The 24106-nt window shown below is 68.9% G+C and overlaps 3 protein-coding genes across 10 annotated transcripts; 2 read left to right on the forward strand and 1 right to left on the reverse strand.

Moving 5' to 3' along the window:
* Nucleotides 1-90: 90 nt before the first annotated feature.
* Nucleotides 91-9389, reverse strand: HMG20B (high mobility group 20B). Of its 2 annotated transcripts, none has more exons than XM_083810874.1 (10): nucleotides 9269-9389; nucleotides 5495-5563; nucleotides 3544-3649; nucleotides 3149-3352; nucleotides 2690-2810; nucleotides 2540-2592; nucleotides 2249-2324; nucleotides 1934-2149; nucleotides 1398-1530; nucleotides 91-1271 (listed from the first exon to the last, which is right to left on the reverse strand). In XM_083810874.1, exons 2-10 carry the CDS (start codon nucleotides 5530-5532, stop codon nucleotides 1259-1261), a joined length of 960 nt encoding a protein of 319 aa, XP_083667000.1. In that variant the 5' UTR covers nucleotides 5533-5563; nucleotides 9269-9389; the 3' UTR covers nucleotides 91-1258. The 2 variants fall into 2 exon arrangements, with proteins under 2 accessions (XP_083667000.1, XP_083666999.1); XM_083810873.1 differs by lacking the exon at nucleotides 9269-9389 and adding an exon at nucleotides 6394-6482.
* On the forward strand, nucleotides 9084-18243 carry MFSD12 (major facilitator superfamily domain containing 12). 3 transcript variants are annotated; one of them, XM_083810832.1, is made up of 11 exons: nucleotides 9084-9437; nucleotides 13169-13379; nucleotides 14470-14593; nucleotides 14840-15034; nucleotides 15122-15214; nucleotides 15318-15410; nucleotides 16151-16321; nucleotides 16527-16621; nucleotides 16995-17125; nucleotides 17238-17276; nucleotides 17725-18243. In XM_083810832.1, the coding sequence occupies exons 1-11, from the start codon at nucleotides 9137-9139 to the stop codon at nucleotides 17817-17819; spliced, it is 1548 nt and encodes a 515-aa protein (XP_083666958.1). In that variant the 5' UTR covers nucleotides 9084-9136; the 3' UTR covers nucleotides 17820-18243. The 3 variants fall into 3 exon arrangements, with proteins under 3 accessions (XP_083666958.1, XP_083666960.1, XP_083666959.1); XM_083810833.1 differs by lacking the exon at nucleotides 17238-17276 and having other exon boundaries at nucleotides 9085-9437; XM_083810834.1 differs by lacking the exons at nucleotides 16995-17125; nucleotides 17238-17276.
* A 141-nt stretch (nucleotides 18244-18384) lies between these two features.
* On the forward strand, nucleotides 18385-24005 carry LOC310886341 (uncharacterized protein). Of its 5 annotated transcripts, none has more exons than XM_083810825.1 (10): nucleotides 18385-20931; nucleotides 21585-21719; nucleotides 21803-21884; nucleotides 22028-22201; nucleotides 22270-22368; nucleotides 22444-22515; nucleotides 22587-22655; nucleotides 22881-23169; nucleotides 23289-23370; nucleotides 23471-24005. In XM_083810825.1, exons 1-10 carry the CDS (start codon nucleotides 20447-20449, stop codon nucleotides 23580-23582), a joined length of 1599 nt encoding a protein of 532 aa, XP_083666951.1. In that variant the 5' UTR covers nucleotides 18385-20446; the 3' UTR covers nucleotides 23583-24005. The 5 variants fall into 5 exon arrangements, with proteins under 5 accessions (XP_083666951.1, XP_083666952.1, XP_083666953.1 ...); XM_083810826.1 differs by having other exon boundaries at nucleotides 18385-20824; XM_083810827.1 differs by having other exon boundaries at nucleotides 18385-19830.
* Nucleotides 24006-24106: the final 101 nt, after the last annotated feature.

Here is a 24106-nt window from a genome sequence, read left to right on the forward strand (position 1 = left end):
GCTGTGACCCAACAACACGGGGGTAAAGCTGTTCCAGGTAGCTCCTGGCCTTTGAAGCCCACCCCAAGCACAAACACACGGAGCCCAAGGTGGTTTCTCCCACGTTTATTCACTCCCATCTCCATCCCGAGCCGAGCAGCCACCAGGAGATGGCAACCAGGAGACTTATCTACAGAGCACCGACCTTGCAGGCAAGAGAGGGGTGGTCGGACCCCTGCCCCGGGTTAAACCCGGGGCCGAATCCACGTAGTGCTAGTAAGAAAATAAGACGCTCTCTAATTACACAATCTGAGATTTCTGATGGGCAGCCCCAGGGTCGTCCGACCCCGGCACGGCGTGGAGAGGACGCGGCTGCCGTCACGGTGGTCCCATGAGGGCTCCCCAGGGCTGGGAGGGCTCCGGCCCCGCTCCCCCTCAGCACAGAAGTTTCGCCTTTGCCAGCGTGTGGGGAAGGGGCTGCCCTGCCTGGCCCCAGAGGCACAGGGGAAGCAGAAGGGGCAGGCAGGGTGCATGGGGCTGAGGGGCTGAAGGCACCCAAGGGGCAGCAGCGAGGGGAAAAGGGAAGATTAAATAAAACAAGAGACGGGGAAGGAAACCTGTCGCCTCCCCCGTTGCAGACTGAGGGTCCCTGGGCTGATTTAGGGGCTGGGATGTGGCACTGAGCCCCAGGGGCTCCCCATGCCCCCCAGGGTGCACGGCTGCCGCTCCTGGCTGCGCTCACCAGGTCGGGGACAGGAGCCTCGAGCCGAGCCAAACATGCAGAGGGGCAGCTCGAAGGAGGTCCTGTCCCTATCGCGGAGAGGCGAGGCCATCGAGGAGGGGCTGGGTGTCAGCCCTTCTGCCTTAGGGGCCTGTCACAGCTGCCCCGCAGCCCCTGGGTCGCCGTGGAAGAGGCTGCTTTCCTCCAGGCCCTCCACCCGCAGGCTGCGGTGCCGCATCTGGCACCGGCCACGCTCAGGGGAATCCCCGGGGGCTCAGCAAGCCGGGGCCGCAGGCGATGCCCAGAGGCGATGCCGCGGGAGCTGGGGAGCGCACGGGAGAGCAGGGGGTGCTCATGCTGGGGCCTCAGCCACGGCACCGCTTGGTCCCCAGAAGCTCAAGGTCCTCGGAGATGTCACAGCCATGGGGCCGGGGTCGCCCCCCGCTGATGTGGAGGGGGAAGCAGCCGGACCACCAGCAGGGACTGTCCCTTGCGTGAGCTCCAAGGGACAGGGCCGTGGTCCGGCCGGCCCCGGGCTCCGGCAGGGACTGGTCCTCTTCACAAGTGTTCGCTGCAGGGGGTGGAAAACGAGGCCAAATGACAGGGCTTTTGACTTCTCTTCCCCACAACCGTGTGGAGACGGCCCCGAGCCCCCCCCGCACCCCCACCGGGCGCCGGCCAGCCCTGCCCCGCTCACCTGGCTATCCGGGACAGGATCTCCTTGATGCGAACCACCAGCTTCTCGTGCTGCAGCGGGTTGCTCTCGATGGCGCTGTGCAGCTTGGCCATGTAGAAGTCCAGAGTGCTCAGCGTCGGGGTTTCCCCGGTGCCTACGGGGCAGCAGCCAGTGAGTCCCCACCCAGCCCTGTGCATCGTGCTGGGGACGAGACCCTGAACGAGGTCCCGGCTCCTGCAGCAGTGAGCTCACACTGATACAAAGCCAGGAACAAAAGGATTGTTCCTGTTCCTAACACCTCCCCAGAGGAAGCTGTGACTGCATCTGGAGACAAGGACAGTTCCCAGTTGTCCTAGCCTGCTATAGAGGAGCTGGCTGGCACGTCTGGACTCTCTGGAAAGCCCCCAAGTGCTCTGTGATCCTCCCCCCCAGCAGACGAGCAGTTATCCCCGCCCCACTGACATCCCTGCTACAGCCCCTGCTGGCTTCAGGCCCCTCCACGTGGCCGCCATGTCCCGGGACAGCAAGGCTGGTCCCCGGGGCTGCCCCGAGCTCACCAGGGATGGGGAGGGAGGCGAAGCTGGTGGTGAGGGCCTGCCGCACGGACTGGAGCTGCTGCTGCAAGGCCAGGGTCTGCCTCTCCTCCTGCGCCAGCTCCTGCTCCAGCTTCTCCTTGGCACAGTTCATGCTCTCCGTGTGCTTCTGCAGGATGGCGTTCTGCTCCTCAAACTCCGTGTTCATCTTCCGCAGGCGCCGCAGCTCGGCCTCCCGGGCTGCCGGGGACAACGCGGGTCAAAGGGGTCAGGAGGGGGCGGGGGGAACGGTGACCCTGTCCCCTCACCCCAAACTCGGCCCCTTCCTCAGCCCCTCACCTTTGTTTTGGTCCAAGAACTCTTCGGTGAAGATGGGCACGTCGAAGGTGGAGAAGGTGTCGCTGCACTCCCCAGCCTGGAGGACAGGAGGGGATGGATCGGGCAGGGCGGAGGGGACGCCGTGCCCCTGGCGGAGGGGACAGCCACGTGCCGCCTCCTGCAGCTCCAGGCACCGCTTCAGCGGGCAGTCCAGAAGCCCGTCCCAAGCCTCCCTCAGCCCAAAGGGGCCAAACCCAGCAGCGCCACGTGCCCCAGCTTCCCCACACGGCCGTGGAGCTGCCAGCACCTTACCTTGTGCGGGTGCCCGTTCAGCAGGGTGTTCACCGCCACGGAGCCGGCATCCTCTGGGAAGGAGGAAGGGGGTTACCCTCCACGAGCCGCCCCGGCACCACTTGGCCGGACCCCGAGCAAAGGGCAGCTGCCCCTGGTCCCACGGCCCACCTTTTTTGATCTTCTTCTCCTGGATCTTCTCCGTGCACATCTTGTAGGCCTCCGACTGCTGGTATTCCCGCAGCTCCTTCATGTACTGCTGCTTCTCCCGCTCCGCTTCATCCAGGTACCGCTAGGGTCACAGACGTCCTCAGCCTGGCCCGGCCCCAGCAGTGGGCTCCCCGCGGTGCTGCTGACCCCTTCCCACTCCCCGAGGCCCAGCTCCTGCTCACCAGCCCAGCAGCACCGAGCTGGGCTCCCCGGTAACCCCTTTGCGGCGCTTTCCGTGCCCAGACCTCGAGCGCGCAAAGAGTTTGGCTTCCGAGCGCCCCGAGATGCGATGGGGCCGTTCCCAGCCTGTGCCAGGCAGCGAGCAGAGGGGGGTCAGGGTGCAGGAGCCTCCAGAGAGGCTCTGCCAGGACGGGGGGAGCTGCCAGCCCCAGAAGATGAGGGCCCCCCCCCCCCCGGTACCTGCTTCTCCGACAGCTGCAGCTTGCTCCACTCCGCTCCCAGCATCTTGGTGATCTCCGGGAAGGGCAGGTCAGGGTGCTGCGTGCGGATCTGCTCGCGGCGCTCGTTCAGAAAACGAACGTAGCCCGTCACGGGGGCCTTGGGGCCATTGGGAAGGATCTTCTTCCTCTTCTTGCCCTTGGGCCAGCCCCTCTTCTTCACCGGCTGGTGCCCCGAGAAGGGAAAGGGACAAGCCGGCGTCGATGACGGTGCAGGACCCGCACCCCTCGGGGCAAGGTCTCAGCCCTTCCCTGACCACGGTCACGCCACAGGTCCCGCAGCACGACTCGGCGAGCTGGGGAACAGCCCCAAGCCCCGGGGACGGAGCGGGGAAGGACGCGGGCAGCGGGGCTCACCTCCTCCTCGCCGTGTGGCTTCTCACTGCTGGCCCGCGCCACCTCCCCCTTCTCCTGCTTGATGGCCACCAGGAAGTTCCCATGCTGAGCCTTGCCCGCGGCGTGCCTGCGGACAGGGAGCGCCCGTCAGAGAGGGCTGGGGGCCTGCTGGATCCATCAGGGCACCCCCTGCAGCACCGCCGGGGCCTGCCAGCCCCCTGGCTCCCACCCAGGCCGAGTGCCCAAACCCAATCGCAGCCCCAGGGCTCAGCAGAGCCCAGCGCTGGGCAGACAGGACACGACCCCGGGCACACAAAAGCTGCTCCGAGGTCCAACGGCCACCCGAGGCCGCTCGGCGGCGTTTTGAGCGGGGCTGGGAGCTGCCAGCACCGCTCCGGGTGGCAGCGAGCAGCGAAGGCGGCCACAAAAACGCTCGGGGACATCCCCATGTGCCACCGAGACAGCACGGCGAGTTGGCCTGAGCGACACGCGCCGGCTGATCCTCCTGGGCAAGGGAGGAGCCGCCGTGGGGACTGATCCTGGTGGCAGCACCCCCCCGGGGTACCGGACAAGGAGGGCAGGGCGCCGGCGGGACGAGCCAGGGCCAAAACCGCTCCTCCGGTGGCTGGCACCAGGCTCACGGAGCCACCTCCGGACGCACCCAGCAGTTCTAACGAGAGGCCGGGAGCCCCGAGGCCGCTTTCCAGCTCGACGCCACATCTTGACGCAGCAGCAGCCGCCCTCTGCAGCCCCAGCACAGACCAAGCTGGGGTAGGAACCCCCCCAGCAGCACCGCGGCCTCTCCCTGGGGCCCCCATGGCACCAGCTGGCCCCGGCTCCCTCTTCAGCCGGCTCCTTCCCACGGCGCAGCCCCCGACCCGCTCGCGCTTCTTTGATCCTCTGACTTTGGCCCTATCACAGCGACTGCTGCCGGCGGCAGCCCAGCCGATCACGCACCCGACCACACCAGAGCGCTGCCAGGCCTGCCGGACACGGGGAGAAACAAAGGGCGCGAGCGGCGTGGCCGGCACGGCCGGGCTGTGCTTTCATCCCAGTCACAAGACACGTTTAATAGCGAGGGGCCAGGCACAAGCCCGCCAAGGGAACGAGAACTCGGCTGTGCGCTAAAAGCCAGGCAGATCCGGACTCGCTCCCTAGTTCGCAGCGTCCCTCGGTCACATCACACGCTCGGTGGGAACCCAGGTCTCCGTACAGGGCCCTGCACGAGCCACAATTCACCTGGCAATTAATTTTTGTCCCCTTTCTGCGAGCCCTGGGGACACCGCCTCTAAGGCTGGTCCTCCCCGGGACCTAGCCGCTTGCACTGAAGCTACGGGAAGGTGTGAGAACATCTTCAGCCTCCCGGAAAGAAAAAAAAAAAAAAAAAAACAACTGCTGCGGCTCCAGCGGGCCTCAGCCCTTCTTTATCAGCCCTAACAAAACACTCCCGGCCACACCAGCCCGGTACCGTCCCGCACCGCGGCTGGGAATGTGCTGACACCCCCCCGGACGGCGAGCTCTGCCTCCCCCCACGCAGCGCCGCGGATTCCTTTCGTGCCTGAGGATGCTTTAAAAAGTAAAGCTATTCCCGGCACGGTTCCTCCCCTTATCTCGGCTCCCTTGGGCATCCACCTCCCCGCGCCGCCTGCCCGGCCTCGCAGCGGCTCCAGGACCCGGCGCCCCGGGACCCAGCGGTGGCAGCAGCTGGAACGTCCCGGGGGGTGGGCATCGTCCCCGGGGGGGTGGGCATCGTCCCCCGGGGACCGCACGTGGTGTGTCCTGAACGAGCCAAGGCTGAGACGATCCTAATCTCACGGCACGTTTTTTTTTGTTTTTTACACCAGTTCCTACAGGAAAGGTCCCCGAGGCGGGCACGGCGACGCTTGTCACCCCCCCCCCCCCCCGTGACCCCCCTCTCTGGGGGGCTTGTCACCCCCCGGTGCCGGTTGCCAGGCTGGGGGGGGGCACTTACAGCATCCCAGCGGGCGCCTGCTTCGCGCTGTGGGCCATGGGCAGCGGGGGGGCAGCTCAGAGCAGGACCCTGAGGGACAAAACCGGGGGTGTCACCGGGGCCCTGGGGGCCACCCAAGCCACGGGCCAAGCCCCCCCTTGCTCAACTCTTTCCCTCCACACCCCCATGGCCGTCCCTCCTCAACCCCCCCAGCACCCCCAGACCCCCCCCAAGCACCCCTTCCTACAACCCCAGACACCCCCCCCAGCACCTCCAGCCCCCTTCAGCACCCCTAGACGCCCTCCAGCCCCCCCCCCAACACCCCCAGGCCCCTTCCAGATCCCCTCCAGCTCCCCCAGCGCCTCCCCAGGCCCCCCCCCAGCACCCCCAGGGCCTCCCCAGACCCCCCCCAGCACCCCTCCCTATACCCAACCCCCCCCAGCACCCCTCCCTATACCCAGCCCCCCCCAGCACCTCCAGGCCCCTTCATGACCCCCCCCAGCACTCCCAGCCCCCTCCAAGACCCCTATCCTACACCCCCAGCCCCCCCCAGCACCCCTAGACCCCCTCCAGCCCCCCCCAGCACCCCAAGGCCCCTTCCAGGCCCCCCCAAGCACCTCCAGGACCTCCCCAGACCCCCTCTAGCCCCCTCTAGCCCCCCCCAGGCCCCCCCCCAGCACCCCCAGCCCTCCCCCAGCCCCCCTCCCTACACCCAGCCCCCCCAACACCTCCAGACACCCCCCCAACACCCCCAGGCCCCTTCCAGGCCCCCCCCAGCACCTCCAGGACCTCCCCGGACCGCCCCCCAGGCCCCCCCTCCAGCACCCCCAGCCCCCCCCCAGCCCCCCCCCAGCACCTCCAGGCCGCCCATCCCCCCCTCCCCGGCCCCCCCCGCCATCTTGGGCCCCCCCCGCCCCCACCTTCCCTGGCGCCGCCGGGCCCCTCGGCCTCCCTTCCGCGCCCGGCCACGCCCCTCTATTATTATGCAAATGAGCCCCCCGCTTCCGCTCCGCCGATTCGCTCCCCGCGCCGGGCCCGTGGGCGAGCGGCCGCGCGCCGATTGGCTGCAACCGGTGTACGTCACGGGGAGGAGGCGGGGAAGGGGCGGGGCGAGGCGGGGGCCGTCGCTGCGCGCTCGCGTGCGCTGGGTTCGGCGCGCGCGGCCGGCCGCCCAGCCAATCAGGAACCGGCGTGCGGACGGGGAAGCGTTGAGGGGAGGGCAGCGCCTTAAAGGGGCAACGGCAAAGTCGAGGGGGGGGGCCCACCGCATGCGGCCCCCCCTCGGGTGCCCCCCCAGCGCCGACCAGGCCAAGCAGCGCGGGGGGGGGCCCGCGGACCCAGAACGCTCCCAGTGCCCCCAGTGCCCCCAGTGCCCCCAGTGCCCCCAGTGCCCCCAGTGCCCAGCCCAGGGGCGTCCCAGTGGCCCCAGGACCCCCCCATACTGCTCGCAGTGCTCCCAGGGCTGTCCCAGTGCCCCCAGTTACCCCTCCCCAGTCCTCCCAGAGACCCCAATGCTTCCTTTTGGGGTCCCAGTGGCCCCAAGCCACCCCCTCCCACTACTTCCAGCACCCCCAGTGCCTGCTGGAGTCGGGGTTCCCATGACCCCAACACTCACCCCTCCCAGTGCCCCCAGTACTCCCCCACACTGCTCCCAGTGCCCCCCAGTGCCCACCCCCGAGACCACCAGTGACCCAGCGCCCCCCCTCCCTGGGGCACCCCAGCACCCCCTGCCCTGACCCCGCACCCCGCGGAGCTGCAGAGGAAGGCGCAGAGCAGGAGCAGTGCCCGCGGTGCCCGCGGTGCCCGCACTGCGCAGAGCCGGCGGTGCCGGGGGGACCCCAGCGCTCCCACCCCAGGGGGGACCCCCGGCCAGGCAGGGCTCTGCGTGGGGCAGGGCCGCTCGTGCCCCACCCTGCACACGGGGCGTCCCCAGGGTGCGCAGGGCCTCGGGGGCGCGGTGCCCACGGCGGGTGCAGGAGATGCACCGGGTGCCCAAGGCATGGGGTGCCCAAGGCATGGGGTGCCCAGGGTGCGCAGCGCCGGGGCAGTACCAGGCCCACGGCCGAGGGTGCGCGGGATGCCCAGCACCCGGCGTGTGCAGCGCCCAGCAACCCCAGGGCCCGTGATGCCCACGGTGCCACCCAGCACCCCTGGGTGACTGATCCCCAAGGTGCCCAAAGCACCCGACGTCCGGGGTGCCCAAACCCCGGGGCGCGCGATGCGCGGGGCTGGGGGGCACGGGCACGGGAGGGGGCAGACAGTTCCCAGCTGTGGGGCCGGGGGCCGGCTGGGGCAACCCCCCCCAGCTCTTCCCTCCCTGGGGTTGCTCGCCCATCGCCCTGGATTTTCGCTTCCTCCTGGCCTCCCTGAGTCACCGCCGTGCCCTCACATGATGGGGGGGGGGGGACGGATGCACGGCCCCCACCACCCCGGCCCTCGCAGCTGGAGCCGCCGCAGGAATCACAAGACCTCGCACCGACGTAACTTGTTTATCCGGAGCATCCCGGCCCCGGGGCTCCGTCACCCCTTTGCTGCCGACACGCCACGGCCGCAGCGGGGGTGTCTCTGTCACCCCCCCCTCGGTGGCGGTCACTAAGGGGGGGTGGCCTGAGCTGGTCCCTAGGGACCATCTGGGGAAGGGTCCCCAAAAACGCACGGTCCGGGAGCCCCCAGCCCGGCTCTCCCGGAGGTGCCCAACCTGCTCGGGTTACCCCCGATGTTTGGCAGCCCCCAGCTTCGTCCCCATGATCTCAGCATCCCCGTGGGCAGAGCGGGTGGCACCGGGGGGGGCTGCGGATGCTCGCCCCCACCCCACGGGCAGAGCTCTGTCCCGCTGCGCCTCCGGGATCAGAGCCACCAAGAACCCGCTTGAAACAGCCTCAAAATCCCCGAGCGCCCAGAAATGGTCCCGCAGCAGAGAAACCCCCCCCCCAGCAGCAGGCATGCGCCCACGGGGAGGGCGCTTCCAGGGGACGGGGCGATGGGAGCCCGGCAGCACCCTGGGGGGATCCCTGGGGACCCATGGGGCTGGCAGAGGGGGCAGAGGGGGCGAAGCGCTGGGGCAGGCCCCCAGCCTCCTCGTGCCCCTTTCTGCCCAACGCAGCGGTGGGGGGCATCATGGACAGCGTGTGTCCCCCTCTGCGCCTGGGGGCATCACGGACAGCGTGTGTCCCCCCCTGCGCCCACAGCACCCAGCCTTTTGCCCCAGGGATCCCCCTGGGAACCAGTGTGTCCCCAGTGTGCCCCCAGCACGTCCCCAGTGTGTTCTCAGCGTGTCCCCAGCGTGTCCCCAACACGGGGGGGGGGTTGCACCAAGGCAGGCAGGGATCCGCAGGAGCTGCACCGCTCCCGATCCCGACCCCATAGAGCCCCCAGCGCTGGACGTGCCTCGGCCAGGCCTGGTGCTGGGGGGGGGGCAGCACCGGGGAGCGGGGACGGCAGGGATGGGGGGGGTCAAGGCCTGTGCTGCTCGGGTGCCCGAGCGGGGCCACCGCCGCCACCGCCACCACCGCCGCCACCACCGCCACCGCCGCCACCTCCGCCACCTCCGCCGCCGCCGCTCCCCCCGCCGCAGGCCGCGTCCCGCCCCGGCTCCATCCCCGCCCCGCCCCGGCCCGGCGGGCGCTATAAGCGGGCGGCCGAGGCCGGTGCGAGCGGCCCGGCATGGCGGAGCCCCCGCGGAGGAGCTCGCTTGGGGCGGGCGGCTCGGCGGCGGCGCTGCCGCTGCGGGCGCGGCTGAGCTTCGCGGCCGGGCATTTCCTGAACGACCTGTGCGCTTCGCTCTGGTTCACCTACCTGCTGCTCTACCTGCACGCCGTGCTGGGCTACAGCCACCGGCTGGCCGGTGGCCTGCTGCTGGCCGGGCAGGTGGCCGACGGGCTCTGCACGCCGCTGCTCGGCTACGAAGCCGATCGCTCGGCCGGTTGCGGCCGCTACGGCCGGAGGAAATCCTGGCACTTGGCTGGTAAGGGCTGGGATGCTGCGGGAATCCCCCCCCCCCCAGCCCGGGGGGCTGAGGGTCTGTGCAAGGGGGTGGCCTTGGAGAGGGGTTGGGGTGCTGGGGGTACTTCCCTGGGGGGCTCGGTGGGGTTCCCCCAAACAGAGAGCGAGCTGCTGCGCCAGGCAGCTTTGGGGCTCAGGGGGGCTCTGCTGGAGCCCCAATGCTGCCGAGCGCCCCCAGCACCAATGCTGCCTGCAGGGGCCTTTTTGGGGTGCCCCAGATGGGGGGTGTAACACCTCCCCCGTGGCACCGAGGTGGGAACGGGGCAGAGCAGGCGTGGGGCAGCCCCATGGGGGTAACGGGGTGCAGGGGAAGTGGTGGTGTGACGTCCCTGTCCTGCCCGGGTGCCGTCCCCCTGCAGTGGCGTGGGGTGGCCCCGTGTCCCCCTGTGTGGGGGTGGCACCAAGGCAAAGGGGTAAAAAGAGACCGAAAGGTAAATCTGGGCTTTCCCGTGAGCACGGGGATTTACCTGGGGCTTGCCTGCGAGCGGGAAGTTCCCCGTGCAGCAGCTGTGATGGGTGACCTTGGGGTGCGGGATGCTCTGCTCGCCGGGGCTGCTCCGGGTGCTGGGGACCAGGCTGGGGCTCCCCGGGTCGGGGCACGCGTGGGCTCTGCTCCGGGTGAGGAAAGGCCCCGTGGGAACGAGGAGGAGGCAGAACCAGGTCCGTGTGAATTATTAACGGGTCCCCACCTCACATGGGTGGAAAAGGCACTGAAGTGCTTGGGCTGCCCTGCTGCCGTCGGGGGCCCTCCCTGAGGGGACAGCGTGACTTGGAGAAGGGTCCTCGGAGCCGTGGCACACGCAGGAGCCTGCCCTGTCCCTGCTGCCCCGACGGGGAATGGGGCGGTGAGCGTGGAGAAACCTCCGTGGGCAGGAGATGGAGACCCTCGGCGCTTCCTCCTGGTAGGGGCACGGCACCGCCAGGGTGCCAGCGGACCCGTGCGGGGAGAGGACGGTTGTGCTGTGGGTGCTGTTATCTTGATGCCAAATTTCACCCTGCCAACCGCTTCATGCCACCGAACGGCAGCCTGATAAAGCAGCTGGGCTGCCCGGCGGTTGGCTTGGCCTGGCCTCCCAGCCTTGAAGGGAGCCAGAAAAAGGGGGTGCAGGGGCGGCAGTTTCACCCCCTGCCGCAGCATCTGGGAGATCTGCGCTCTGAATTTAGGGAAGTGGCCGGAGCTGTGACTCCGGCATGGGCAGCGCTGCATCGGCCGGGTGCACCCGAAGGGGAAGTTCTGAATCACGTCTTGCATGGGGGCTGTGCCTGCCCCCGGCCGGCACCGCGAGGTCCTGGGGCTGAGCTCCAGCCTGGCCCTGCCTGCTTCAGTGGCACGGGGGAGGCTGGGGACACGGGCTGAGGCTGGGGACACGGGCTGAGGCTGCGGACACGGGCTGAGGCTGCGTTTCCCTGGCCAAAGCATGGGGTTGTTCCTGGAAGGTGAGTGCTACCCCACCGCCTCCCCCATCCCACCGCAGCTCAGCCTGGTCCCGGGCTGGCCCTGCTGGTCCCGCTCCTGGCCCGCTGGGTCACGCTGCGGTGACGGGCTTCTGCGCGTGGGAGCGGGTGGCCCATCTGGCAGCAACCCATGCTCAGATCAGAGGAAACGTTGTGAAACCACAGCCTTGCGGGGGGAGATACCACGAGCTGCTATCGGCAGCATCTCCCCTCCGCGGTGCTGGGCTGGTTGGCGGCGGGGCTGCCAGGGCCGATGCTCTGGGGAAGCTGGCTTGCTGCAGGATGCGCGCCCTGCCCGTAGGATTGCGGGGCAGCTCCCTGCAGCCATGGGGTGGGAGCAGCTCCTTGCTTCACTGCTGAGCGAGTCTGGCCGTGCTGCCCCAAATCCCCTGCCTGCAGCGGCTGTGCTGCGCTCGCCCACTTGTAGCCTGGCGTTCCCGTGACTCTGCCCTGGAGGGCTGCGAGATGAGAGCTTGGACCTCTGCCACCTGCACGCGGTGCTGGGGGGCTCCCGGAGCCCTGTGCAGGGCCGTGGTGCCCCCCGTGGGGATGATGTCTGTGCCCTGCTGGCTGGTTTGGTGGCCCTGGGTGCTCTTTGGTGGCCCTGCTGGGAAGGCGATGCTGCACACGGGTCTGCTGCGTGGTGGAGGAGCAGCGAGGTGGGGATCGGGTGGTGCAAGCACTCTGGGGTTGTACTGAGGCTGCGAGCTCCTGGCCTTTGGGTCTGGGCTAGGAGCTGAGCTGGGACCTTGAGGGGCTCCTGTGGTCCTGCTGGGACGAGCAGGGGCCCCCAGGACAGCTCTGGGCTCGCAGCGGAGCCGCATCACATGGGGATGTGGCTCTGCTGTGACAGCCCGCTGCAGGAGCCTGGCTCCGCGAGGATGGCCTGTGCTGGCCCTGGTGGCACTGCCCGTCCCTGGGGGCTGCCAGGAGGACAGAGCGACAGGCGTGACACAAACGGCTTCTGGCGTGCGGGGGTGTCGGGGCGGATGTGGGAGCTGCAGCAACCCGAGGCCCAGGGACTGCAGCTCCTGCCCCAGCGCTCCCCGGGGACGCGGGCAAGTCCCTCGCAGCCCTTCGGGGACTGCAGAGCCCGACCCTGTGGGGCCCGAGGCTGGGCGGGGGGCAGAGCCTCACCGATCCTCCAGGCTGGGCTGGGTGTTTGACACAGGCACGAGTTCTGGTCCGAGTTCTGCACCTTCTCGGAGCCTTCCCTTCCCTGGGTGGGACAGGGACACCGCGGTGTGCCTGAGCCCCTGTCCTTCGGGGAGCTCCTGGAGCACTGGAGCCGGCGGTGAGCTGGTGCAGGGCAGCACCCAGCACCCTGCTGGGGTCCTCACGGGCACCCAGGCTGGGCTGGGATCGCTGCCTGCCCTTGCTGGGCGCGGGGCGGGGGGATCTGCTCTGCTCCTGGCAGCCCCTGCGGCCGCGTGCTCCTCGGGCATCCTCCTCAAGTGGAAGTGACGGGGAGGAACTGCCCTTGTGGCTGAGGGAGGGAGAAATCTCTCGTCAGGAAAAGGATCTTGCATAGTCCTGCAGAGAGGGGAGCCTGGGGACCTGGCGAAGCGGCTGCGGGTTCCCCTGGGCTGTGGGATCGGGTTCCTGCGGCTTTGTGGCCAGCGGGTGCTGTGGGTTTGGCAGTGCCCGGCGCAGGACAGGACGGAGCAGGGCACGGCGCCCGGGCCTCGGGAGCAGCGAAGCATCTCGGCGGATTTGATCCGTAACCTTGTGGAAGGGGAGGGAGAAGCCGGCCTGTCCCTGCCTGTTCCACGCAGGCGTCCCCGTGGCGTGCAAAGGGGACACTGCCGGGCTGTGGCGGAGGGAGGGACCTGGCTCTGGTGTCACTGACTCAGCCGGGACCTTCCCATCAGGGCAGCAGCGTCTGATGCCGGCGTGGGGACAGATCTGCTCCTGCCCCTGATGCGCTGGGGGCCGCTGGGGATGCCCCTGGCTGCCGCTTTGCGTGGCTCCCTGCAGCAGAAGGGACGAGGGGCAGGCCGTGCGCCTGCGGGAGCTGGAGCCGTCCCGGTGCTCAGGGCGCCTTATCGCCCTCAGGCAGACGGCGCGGCGGCGCGTGGCCTTGGGGCCGGTTATCTGCAGGCCTGGAGGTGGGCAGCGACCAGGGGGGAGCTGATCCCCCCCGCAGCCCTGGGGCAGGACCTGTCTGTGGGTAGGAGCCAGCTGTGGGTCCCACGGCGCTGGGCTCGCAGCCCCTCACTGCTCCCCTCTCTCCCCCAGGCACCACCTGCGTCCTCGTGTCCTTCCCCTTCATCTTCAGCCCCTGCCTGGGCTGCAAGGAGAACACGCCGCAGTGGGCAGCCTTCATCTACTACCTCCCCTTCATCGTCATCTTCCAGTTCGGCTGGGCGGCCACGCAAATCTCCCACCTGTCCCTCATCCCTGAGCTGGTGACCAGCGACCACGAGAAGGTGGAGCTCACGGCTTTCAGGTGAGCGTGGCCAGCCCTGGCTGTCCTCTGAGCCGAGTCCCTTCGCCTCCGTGGGGAGAGGTCCCCTGCGCGGCACGGCTCTGCGTGCTGCCCTGCCACAGGCACCTTGGGCACGCTGGAGCCCTTGGGCTGGCAGGACGGGGCTGGGGCCGTGTGGGTGTCCTGCAGGACACAGCCAGGTGACACCGGTCTTCTGGGTTCCTGGTGCCAGGGGAAAGGTCCTGCTGCCGAGGATGCCGGTGACACAGCTGTCGCCGTGCTGCGGTGATGTGAGACAATCCACAGCTCTCCACCAAACCCAGCCGGGATTTGTGCTGTGGTGCAGGCGGAGGCAGGGCTGCCTGCCAGCTCCCTTCCCCCCTTGGTACTGGGGTGCCAGGTCCCCAAACCCTCTGCCCCAGCCTCAGAGGGTGCATCGGCGCAGAGGAGCTCACGCCCAGGGAGCACTTTCTCCTTTGGAACCGGAGGCTGATGCTCACACGGGAGGAATGTGTCCCCAGGTGTCCCCGGGGAGGGGAGGGCTGGGCACTGCCCTGTGCAGGCCGTCCCGGAGGCGGCAGCGTCCCCAGGGCAGTGCGTGCAGCCCCAGGCACAGAGCCCGCGCTGCTTATCTGACGGGGCCGGGCTGCAGGAAGGGGACTTTATCAGCCGGAGCAGGGCTTCGTTATCTGCCCCGGTGGGAGGAAGTTCCCCTTCCGTCAGGTAACAGGCGCAGCGCTGCGCCCGTGCTGGAAGCACGCAGGGAGGCGTCAGGTCACCCAGGGCCAAGGGGCCCCACGCTGCGGTGCTGGGTCAGGCGGCTCGGGGTGGGCTGGGGCTGGGCAGGCTGGCCCAAGGGGGATTGGTTTTATTCTGGTCCTGCCCCCTGCTTGGACTGGGGGTGCTGGGAGGTGCACCAGTAAGGCTAATGCATGGCCAGGGCTGGCCTGTCCCTGCGCGCTCTTGGAGGTGTCACCTCCGCACTGGTGCTGTGGTGCAAAGCTGGCTGCAGCGTGCCTGGTTTGGCGGGCAGCCTTGGGTGGAGGTGTCCCTGCTGTGGCCGGAGCTGCGCTCGTCCCTCTGCGTCACCCTGGCGTGCCATCTCCCCCAGGTATGCCTTCACCGTCATGGCCAACATCACCGTGTACGGCCTGGCCTGGCTGCTGCTGAACCTGCAGGTGGACCGGCCTGAGCGCACGGAGCACCTGGGCATCCAGGATGTCCCCGTGTTTCGGGTAGGTGGCACGGCTCGGTCCCTGGGGTCCCTTCTTTTCCCTGGGTGGGATGTGGCTGTACTGGGAGGTACTGGAGGGAGTGAAGTGGCAGTGCCCCAGAGTCACCTCCTGCACTGTGCAGGGGCTGCGCCAACTCTCCCTGGGTTCTGAGACCCCCTTTTAGCCCACCAAACTCCTGGTGTAGGGGGGGCGGTGAGCAGGCAGAGGGCACCCTGTGCCATGCTCACCCCCTTCTGCCTCCCCCAGAACCTGTCCCTCATCGTGGTGGGGCTGGGGGCTGTCTTCTCCCTCATCTTCCACCTGGGCACCAAAGAGAAGCCGTACCCGCTGGGCTCCCTGCCGCAGCCCGAGAGCACGCCCCTGCTGCAGAAGGAGCCCACGAGGTGCCCGCGCCCGCTGCTGGCCTGGAAGGACTGGCTGCTGGAGCCTGCCTTCTACCAGGTAGGAGCAGGAGGCTGCCACGGCCGTGCCCCGTCCCCCTCCTCCAGTCGGCGCGGGCTGAGCGCTGCTCTCTCTGTCCCCTTGCAGGTGGCGGTGCTCTACATGGCCACCCGGCTCATTGTCAACCTGTCCCAGACCTACATCGCCATGTACCTGACCAACTCGCTGCTGCTGCCCAAGGTGGGCACGGGGCAGGTTCCTGCCCGCACGTCAGGGTCACCCGGGCAGGGGTCCTGTGCGAGTGGTCTGGAGCTGATCCTCTCCCCTTGCTTGTCGCTCACAGAAATACATCGCCACCATCCCCCTGGTGTTGTACGTCAGCGGCTTCCTGTCCTCCTTCCTCATGAAGCCTGTGAATAAGTGGATAGGTCGAAACGTGAGTCCTGGGGGCTTGGTGAGGCTTGAGTTAGACCCAGGGCATAACAACCTGCTCCTGAGCTCAGGGGCTGGGCACAAAAGGCAGGTCCTGAACCCACAGGGGAGCAGAGCACTTGGCACACCGGAGCCCGGCTGCAGAGCAGGGGCCCCTCAGGAATCCTCCTGCTGCAGCATCGGTCCCACAGGGCAGGGCAAGGGGTGGCATGGGCCTGTCCTGCACATCTGCGGGTGCTGAGGTCTGGGAAAGCGACGCTGGCCCAGACTCAGCCTGTCCTGAGCAGCCCTGGCAGGGCTGGGAGAGCCCCGAGAAGCCCAGAAGAGGCCAAGGCTGAGCCACCCTGAGCATGCTGGGGGTGTGGGGTCTGCAGCCCCGGCAGGATGGGGCTGCCCCTGCAGCACACCCCCTTCTGCCCCGGAGCAAATGCCATTTCCCAGAAAAAAAGAAAAAAAACCTTCTGCTCCTGCCAGGGGGTGCAGGGCACGGCTGGGGCTGTCCCCGTGCCCTGCAAGGCACCTACAGCTCCTCTGGGCACAGGCTGGTCACTGCGAGGCCCTTGCTGTTTGGGGACAGTGCCCCGAACCCGCTGGGAGCGAGCCAGGGCCGTCCCTGTGAGCCCAGGCAGCGGCTGGCCCCGATGCCCCGCTGGCGGGGTGTCACCGGGGTCTGGGGCACAGCCAGCTGCTGGGTGCTGAGCTCTGCCTTCTCCCCCTGCCCGTCCCCACGCTGTCCCGGAGCAGCTGACGTACTTCGTGGGCATCCTGGTGATCCTGGCCTTCGCCTCCTGGGTGACCCTGACCAGGACGATGGGAGCGGAGATCTACGGGGCGGCCGCGCTGCTCGGCGCTGGCTCCGCCACCATCCTGGTCACCTCCCTCTCCATGACGGCCGACCTCATCGGCACCAACACGGTACGTGCCCCGGGTGTCCCGGCAGGGCTGGGAGCCCGGCGGGCAGGAGACGTGTCCCCACGCAGGCAGAGAGCCCTGAACCGTGCCCGGGCCGTGCTGTAATGTGGGCTCTGCCCATGAGAGGGCACACGGCTCTCGCTCGCTGCGCTGCGTGGCACCGGCTGGCCCCACGCAGCAGCGGGTGAGCCTCCCTCTCCCCTCGCAGCACAGCGGTGCGTTTGTCTACGGGGCCATGAGCTTCACGGACAAGATGGCCAACGGCCTGGCTGTGATGGCGATCCAGAACCTGCACCCGTGCCCGTAAGTGTCCCTGTGGAGCATGAACAACCTAGTGACAGCTCCAGCCAGACCGCCGGGGTCCTGGCAGCAAACAGCCCGTGGGGGCATGCTCTGACAGCCCTGCTGAGAGGCACTGGTGGAAACTAGCTCCGATTCATCCTAAATCCTTCCTCGCCTTCTCCTCTGGCCGTAACAACGGCTGCATCTCAGACGCCTGAAGGGGCTGGGGATCGCTGTGTCCATGCTGCTGCCCTGGGCTCTTCCCCCCGTGTCCCAGTCCTGGTGGCGAGGACTTGGGACTGCTTTAGGCAGCGGGAGGGTGGCAGCAGCCCCGGGGTGCTTGGGGAGCGCTCTGGTCCCCGCCACCAAGCTCAGCCGTGGCCTCTCCTTGCAGGACTGAGCTCTGCTGCCCTGCCTGCATCAGCTTCTACCACTGGGTGATGGTGCTGGTCACCGGGGGGATTGCCATGGCTGCCACCGTGTCCCTGTGCTGCATCATGATCTGGCCCATCCGGGTCCGCTTCCGTGAGTGTGGCCGCAGGGCTGGGGGCACTGGGAAGGGGCAGGCGTGGGGCTGGGGGCACAGGGAGGCCCGTGTCCGGTGCCAGCCCTGGCTAAAGCAGAAGTGTCTTTCCAGATGGCCCTGGTTGTGGCAGGCTGCGGGGTGACCCTCATGGTAGGCAGGCTCAGCTCCTCGTGCTTCTGCTGCTCCTAGCCCCAGAGCTGGGGCTGTGCCCGCTTGCTGCGCCCGTGGCGGGCAGGATCCCCCTGCCCAGCCACGCTGCCCCTGGCCCCGTGGTCACCGAGGGGTGAAGGGGCTGCTGCTCGTGCTGGTGGACAAACACAGGGGCAGGACTGGGGACCGGGTGCCCCTTGCCAGGCTGCTCAATGTCAGCTGTGTCTCCGTCCTTTGCGTTGTCCAGACTTGCTCTGTGCTGGGTGGGGGGAGAACACGGAGCCCCCACGGGTGGGGCTCTCGGCAGTGTTGTGTAGGGCCTGTGCTGCCCTGGGACGTGCCAGGGCCCCTCGTGCTGGGGGCAGGAGAGCCCACGAGGACCGGGCCAGCACGTGGCGGGTCGCCCGGCACTGCGAGGGCTCCTAACCCGTCCCTCTCCTCCTTGCAGATGATGTCTCCCTGCAGGGACTGAATGAAGCCAGGATCCTGTACGATGAAACGGAGAGCGTGGAGGAAAGGAGCCCCAACAGCACGGTCAACTGAGCAGGGCACGTGCCCTCGGCCGTGGTGGTGGCCGGGCTCTGCCGGGAGGGACCCCGAGGAAGGGGATGGCACCAGGCCGGGGGAAGCTGGGCTCAGGTGGGACCCGGGCACTGCCTCGCCTCTCTGTCACCTTGTACAGGACTTGTCACCCCCACGCTCTGCCCGGGGACTCAGTGAAGGATGTCCCTCTGCGTTTGCACAAGTTTAACACTAAGAGGCCCGGGGCTGGGCTGTGGAGCCCGGCCCCTGCACTGTGGGACGGGGGCACCCAGCCCTTGGTTTTAAACTGCTTTTGTAAGGTCAGTGTGTGTACATAGCACTTTTTAAAGAAGGAAAAAAAAGAAACAAAACACAACCCACCTCTAAACTTGAATAGAAAGTTTAAAAATTAAACTTGAAAAAAATTCAACTTGAAACTTAAAAACCTGCTGGGCACGGTGCTGGAGGAGGGAGGGGGAACCCCCCCCTTGGTGCCCTGAGGGCAAAGTGGGGCTGTGAGGGTTATGGGGGGGGCTGTGTGGGGGTCGTCCCTCCCTCTTCCCCTGTGGGGGCCGGGGCTGGGCTCGCTCCCTGCCTGCGGCTCCCCAGAGGGGCTGCGGGGGGCCATGGGCCATGGGCCGTGGCCGCCCCCCGCCGCCCCGGTGCCACCCGCAAGATGGCCGCCCTCAACAACGATGGCGGCCGCGTCCCGCGCCCGCGAACAAAATGGTGGCGGCGCGGCGGCGCTGGAGCCCGCTGATTGGTTATCGGCGGCGGGGGACCCACCCCCCTCGGCAGGGCAGCCAATGGGGGCCGGCGGCCGCTGGTGCCAACGCGGCGGGGAGCGGCCCGCGGGGCTGCCCGGCCTCGTCCCGGCCCCGGCTGGTCCCGGGGCCCGGGGATGGCGTCGGTTGGAAGAGGCCTCGGGGCCGTCTGCTCCGACCGGCCCCGTGCCGCAGTCACCACCGAACCCTGTCCCCAAGCACCACGTCCAGCCTCTCCTCGAACACCCCCCGGGACGGTGACGCCACCACCTCCCTGGGCAACCCGTCCCAACGCCTGACCGCTCCTTCTGACAGAAACGTCCCCTCGTTTCCAACCTGAGCCTCCCCCGGCGCAACTCGAGGCCGCTCCCTCCGCTCCTGTCACAGTTACCTGCGAGCAGAGGCCGACCCCCAGCTCCCCACAGCTCTCAGGGAGCTGCAGAGAGCAGCGAGGCCTCCCCTGAGCCTCCTCCAGACCGGGCACCCCCAGCCCCCTCAGCCGCCCCTCACAGACTCGTGTCCCAGGCCCTTCCCCGCCCTCGTAGCCCTGCTCTGGACACGCTCCAGGCCCTCGATGTCCTTCTGGTACTGAGGGGCCCAAAACCGAACCGGGCGCGGGCTGCCGGGGGCTTTCACGGGGGGCTGGACCCTGGGGCAGGCGCTGGCTGCGGCAGGGCCCCACGGGACCCCCGGGGACCCGCAGAGGCCGGTGGGGCCATAGGGCCGTGCCCGTGTTGTACGGCAACGGGAGCCCCAGGGCCCGCGGCTGGGAGCTGCACCTGTGGCCCAGGGCATGGCCGGGGTGTGTGGTGTCCCCGGGGTGTCCCCATGGTGTCCCCGGGGTGTCCCTGTGGTGTCCCCGTGGTGTCCCCGTGGTGTCCCCGCAGTGTCTCCCACTGCTCCCTGCTGCGTGTCCCCTGCCAGCCCACCCAGTGCCCACTGGGACCCAGCCGCAGGCACCCAGCGCCACGGGCACAACCAGGGCTGTGCGTGCGGGCATACCAGGGCAGCGGTGCCTGGAGAGCGCGCAAGGGGCTGCGTGTGAGCAGGTGTACGCGCGTGCAATGTGTGTGTGCGTGTGCATGGCCGGCCTGTGCCGTGTGTACGTGAGCACGGGACTGCACATAGGCAGGGCGCGTGCAGCCCTGCCTGAGCCCGCAGGTGCTGCGTGTGCCTTGCACACCTGTGCACGCCCATCTTTGCATGTGCACGACGACGACACGTGCACACCCTGCGGAGGCGGTGCCTGGGGTGCTTGGAGCCCTGCGGTAAGGAGTGGTGTGAGCGCGCAGTGGGTGTGCGGGGGGGCGTGCACGTGGGGGTGTGGGCGCACAAGTGACGTGTGCGCAACGAGGGTGCGCGTGGGGGTGTGTAAGGATGGGGCGGGTGTGACCGCGGGGCATGCATGGGGTGGCTGGCGATGCTCTCGGTGCTGTAGCTGGGGGTCCCCGGGGGTGCAGGGCTGGGGATTGCAGTGCCCCGGTGCTGCGCTGCTGGACCCTGGTGCTGTGGTGCTGGACCCCGGTGCTGCGCCACCCCCGGGGTTACAACTGCTCCCCGTGGAGCTGTGGGAAAGGCTTTGTCAGCGCAGGGCAGAGAGCAAGGGTGAGCCAGGGCTGGGCGGCCTTGGCACATGCCCCAGCGGGCATGGGCAAGGGATTTCCCTGCTGTCCTTGGAGCCGCCCGGCCCCTGCTCTTGGCCCTGTGTTTACAGCTTGTTTTGGGGTGGCGCAGACACTCCCGGGGCTGCAGGGGGACCAGCAGCTGGCGAGCCCCAGCCCCCTTTGAGGGCTGCATGGCAGCTGTGGGGTGAGGGAGCTCCGTGCCCCTTGCCACCCCCCCGGGCTGGTGGGTGCTGCGAGGCGCTCCCGCTGTCGGGGTCAGATGGTGGCGGTGTCAGTCACCCCCTCCGTGCTGGCACCAGCACACCCCAGGGACTCTGCATGCAGAGGATCTTTGTCCCGTGGGCACAGCAGGATGGGCACAGCACCAGCATCCTGCATCCCACCGGGATCCTGCATCCCGCCAGCATCCCACATCCCACCAGGAGCTGGGGGCCCCCATGGCCGTGCCATCGCGGTGGCAGTGCCCGTCCAACCCTTCAGAGCCCCCCCCTCCAGGTGGTGTTTGCTCCAGCAGCCCCGAGTTGGTATTTGCCCCGACGCCTCCCTGCAAACCTGCTGCGGCCGGTCCCAGCCCCGCCTGCCTGCCCTTCCTCGCTGGGAGGAGGAGGAGGAGGAGGAGACGGCGGCTGAGGGCCAGGTCTGGAAGGAGCAAGGAGCGTGCGTGGGAGCCGGGCGAGCGCGGGGCTGCGGCGCAGCGGGACGGGACGGGACGGGACGGGAGGGCTCAGCTCTCCCCGCCACCAGGTACCGCCTGGGGTGGGCAGCAGCAGCCCCAGTCCAGGGGTTTTGCTCCGTGCACTTTGATCCAGCACCGGCCCCACGTGTCCGTCTGCTCTGGGGCTCGGCCAGCCACGGAGGGACCCAGGAGCTGTCACCTGCTGCCAGCTCCTGCCTGTGAGCAGGGCGCTGGGGGTGCTGCGGCCACCTCGGGGACCCGGCTGCTGTCCCCAGGAGCGCCGTGGCCATGAGGAGAGCGCGAGGCCGGGGTGCGGCTCTTCCTGGAGCGGGGCAGCGGGGCCATAATTGCCAGCACGCTGGGGGCACCCTGTGGGGCCATGGGGATGGGGACACCAGCGCGTGGGGGGCATGCGGGGGCTGGTGGCATCCAGAGATGCTGCAAAGGGGGATTGCAACGCCTGTGATGCCCCCCGAAATGTCCCGGTGAGACCTCGGAGCTGATCAGAGCGGTGTGGGGACCTGCCCTGCTCCTGGAGACAGGCAGTGTCCCCTGCCCTGCTTGGGGACACCGAGGCACAGCTGGACAAGGGTCGCCCCGTGCATCATCAGCTGTGGATAACCGCAGCCAAACGCCCAGCACGGTGCAGGCATGGGGTGGGCTTTGCTCTCCTGGTCCCAGCAGGGACCGTTTGCCCCTCACCTGCCCCATCCCCCTGCAGCGTGCCGCACTCCTCCTTCATGTCGGGGAAGCTGAAGAAGAGCAGGAAGGCGGTGCTGGGGGAGAAGCTGTGGCAGAGCCTGGAGGAGAGGGGCAGCGCAGGCACCCAGCCAGGGTCGCACCCCGCACTCACCAGGTGGGTGCCGCTTGTGTCTGCATGTCCTCATGTCCCGGGGACACGAGGGGCCTCAGCTCACCCTGCCTGCTGCTCCCTGCCAGGTCCAAAACCTACGACCCCTCCTGTAAGGAGACGGAGGAGGCTGAGGTGGCTGGAGGCCAGCACGGGTCCCTGTCCTCCTCGGTGAGTCCGGGGGTGCCGGGGCGAGGAGAGGGGACCCCAGCACCTTGGGCACCTGTCCTGGTTCGGTGGCCGATGTCGGAGTGGGGACCATGGGGTGCCCACCGTGCCAGGGCTCGGCCCCACGTCCCGGCTTCCCCCTGCAGCTGAACAAGCGCAGCTCCAGCTTCCGCAAAGCCTTCGGGGAGATCGCCGGGCGGGAAGCGCTGCTGGCCTGCTTCTCCTGCGCCTGGCAGCGAGAGGTGCCCTACCATGGCCGCCTCTACGTCTCCTCCGGCCACGTCTGCTTCCACGCCAGCCTGCTGCTCAAGGACATCAAGGTGAGGCAGCTGCGGGGGCGCAGGGCGGCTGCGGGGGCGCGGGGCCTGACTCTGCCCCCTCCCCACAGGCGGTCATCCCCGTCACGTCCATCTGCGCCCTCAAGAAGACCAACACGGCGCTGCTGGTGCCCAACGCGCTCAGCATCCGCACGGCCGAGGGGGACAAGGTGAGTGCTGGGGGGGGGAGGTCGGGGGGACCTGAGGCTGACCCAGGACACGACCGCCTGTCCCCCTGCCCGCAGTTCCTCTTCGTGTCGCTGCGCCAGCGGGAGGCCACGTTCCAGCTCCTGAAGTCGCTCTGCAAACACCTGCAGGTATGCGCTGTGCCGGGCGGGGGGCCGGGCTCTGTGCCCCCCAGCACCCTGCTCCATCTCTCCTTGTCCAGGACAACGGCTGGAGCCCCCTGGCCTCTCCCCTCAACGGCAGCACCGCACAAATCCTTAAGAAGCCTCTGGTAAGGCTGAGGAAGGGCCAGCGGCGGCTCTGCGGCAGATGGAGGCACGGCCGCAGGGACGGATGCGGCGGTGACACCCGGGAAAGGCTTATTTTGGGGGGGGCAGAGGGGGTTGGGGGGACATTGTGGTAAAACCCCCCAGCCCAGGGCAGCACAGGCGCCCTCCTCCACGTCCCCCCTGTGTCTCCGTGTCGTGCCCTGCGACCAGGGCTTGTCCTCCCGCAGACCTCGAGCCAGTCGGACCTGGAGGAGAGCGCTGCGGAGCCCGACAGCCTCCTGGAGCCGCCCAGTGAGCGGCTGCCCCCACACCCTGACAGGCCCTCGCAGCCCCCCTTGGGCACCCAAACAGCCTCTTCTCGGACACCGGGGAGCGCAGGGGCCTCTCGGAGACCCCAGGGCCACCACTCGCACCCCAGGCACTCCATGAACATCCCTGGGTTGGGTGCAGAGGAGGCGAGCCAAGCCAAGGAGGAGGCAGCAGCGACAGCAGAGGATGCGCCGGCTGTGGGCAGAGGTGAGCGGGGCCCTCGGTGGAGCCGCGCAGCCCCAGCGTGGCCGGACCAGGGACCTGACGCTGCCCGGGCTTGGCCACGGTGCTCCAGGACCGTCCCCGACACCTCCTTGTCCCGGCAGGGGATCCCAGCCCAGCACCCCGCGCCCGGACTGCTGCACCACTGAGCCCCTTCAGCACCATCATCCTCATCTACCTGTTGCTGTGAGTCCCGGGGCAGGGCCCCCCCCGCACCCCCCAGCCATGGTGGCCCCAGCTGCCACCTCCCGGTGCTGCCCGGTGCCTGACGCCGCCCTGTCCCCAGGATGGTGGCCCTGCTGCTGACCTCGGGGTACATCGGGCTGCGCATCCTGCAGCTGGAGCAGCAGCTGGCGGACGCGGGGGCTTGGCCAGACCCGGACCTGTTGCACCGGTGAGGGGGGGCAGCAGCCCCTCCATCCCTGGCACAGCGGGAACCCCCTCACCCTGCCTCCCCCAGGAGGGGCAAGAAGACGGGAGGCCAGCAGGGACCTGGTCGTCACCAGCAGGGGTTGGGGGGCTCCAAGCCCGGGTGCCTTCCAGCCCCCCCCCAGGAGCCCCTGCAGGCCGTGGGGCTCCATCTCGCTGCCCCCCCCTCACCCCCCCCGAGCTCCCTGCGTGGGCACAGGGGCACGGGCCTGGGGGGCAGAGAGGACCCGGGGGGGGGGCTGGAGTCAGCTCCCCGCAGGGGACAGCCACCCCAGGGGGGTGCCCATTGCAGGGCAGGTGGGGACAAGGGGACTGAACTATTTAATTAATAAAGAGGTGAGGGGGTGCTGCCTGCGCTGCGGGGGCCCCCACCTCACCCCACCCCGTGACAATGCTGCCTTATTCCTTGGGATGGGCACAGGGAGGCTGCGAGGCTCTCCCCTAACCCCAGGGAGATGTTTTTGGGGTGGGGTAGGGCAGCATCCAGCCCTGA

This window comes from Anser anser, assembly GCF_964211835.1.
Source record: "Anser anser genome assembly, chromosome: 25".
NCBI lineage: Eukaryota > Metazoa > Chordata > Aves > Anseriformes > Anatidae > Anser > Anser anser.

Excerpts from the sequence above, each read along its gene's own strand:
- HMG20B (XM_083810874.1), bottom strand. The coding sequence starts at position 5,532 with ATGGCCCACAGCGCGAAGCAGGCGCCCGCTGGGATGCT. Across the intron at positions 2,593-2,689 it reads GGAGAAGAAGATCAAAAAAG|AGGATGCCGGCTCCGTGGCG; the intron begins GTGGGCCGTGGG and ends CCTCCTTCCCAG. Across the intron at positions 2,150-2,248 it reads GTTCTTGGACCAAAACAAAG|CCCGGGAGGCCGAGCTGCGG; the intron begins GTGAGGGGCTGA and ends TGTCCCCGGCAG.
- MFSD12 (XM_083810832.1), top strand. The coding sequence starts at position 9,137 with ATGGCGGAGCCCCCGCGGAGGAGCTCGCTTGGGGCGGGCGGCTCGGCG. Across the intron at positions 13,380-14,469 it reads GTGGAGCTCACGGCTTTCAG|GTATGCCTTCACCGTCATGG; the intron begins GTGAGCGTGGCC and ends CATCTCCCCCAG. Across the intron at positions 16,622-16,994 it reads CAGAACCTGCACCCGTGCCC|GACTGAGCTCTGCTGCCCTG; the intron begins GTAAGTGTCCCT and ends CTCTCCTTGCAG.
- LOC310886341 (XM_083810825.1), top strand. The coding sequence starts at position 20,447 with ATGGTGGCGGTGTCAGTCACCCCCTCCGTGCTGGCACCAGCACACCCC. Across the intron at positions 20,932-21,584 it reads TCAGCTCTCCCCGCCACCAG|CGTGCCGCACTCCTCCTTCA; the intron begins GTACCGCCTGGG and ends ATCCCCCTGCAG. Across the intron at positions 21,720-21,802 it reads TCGCACCCCGCACTCACCAG|GTCCAAAACCTACGACCCCT; the intron begins GTGGGTGCCGCT and ends GCTCCCTGCCAG.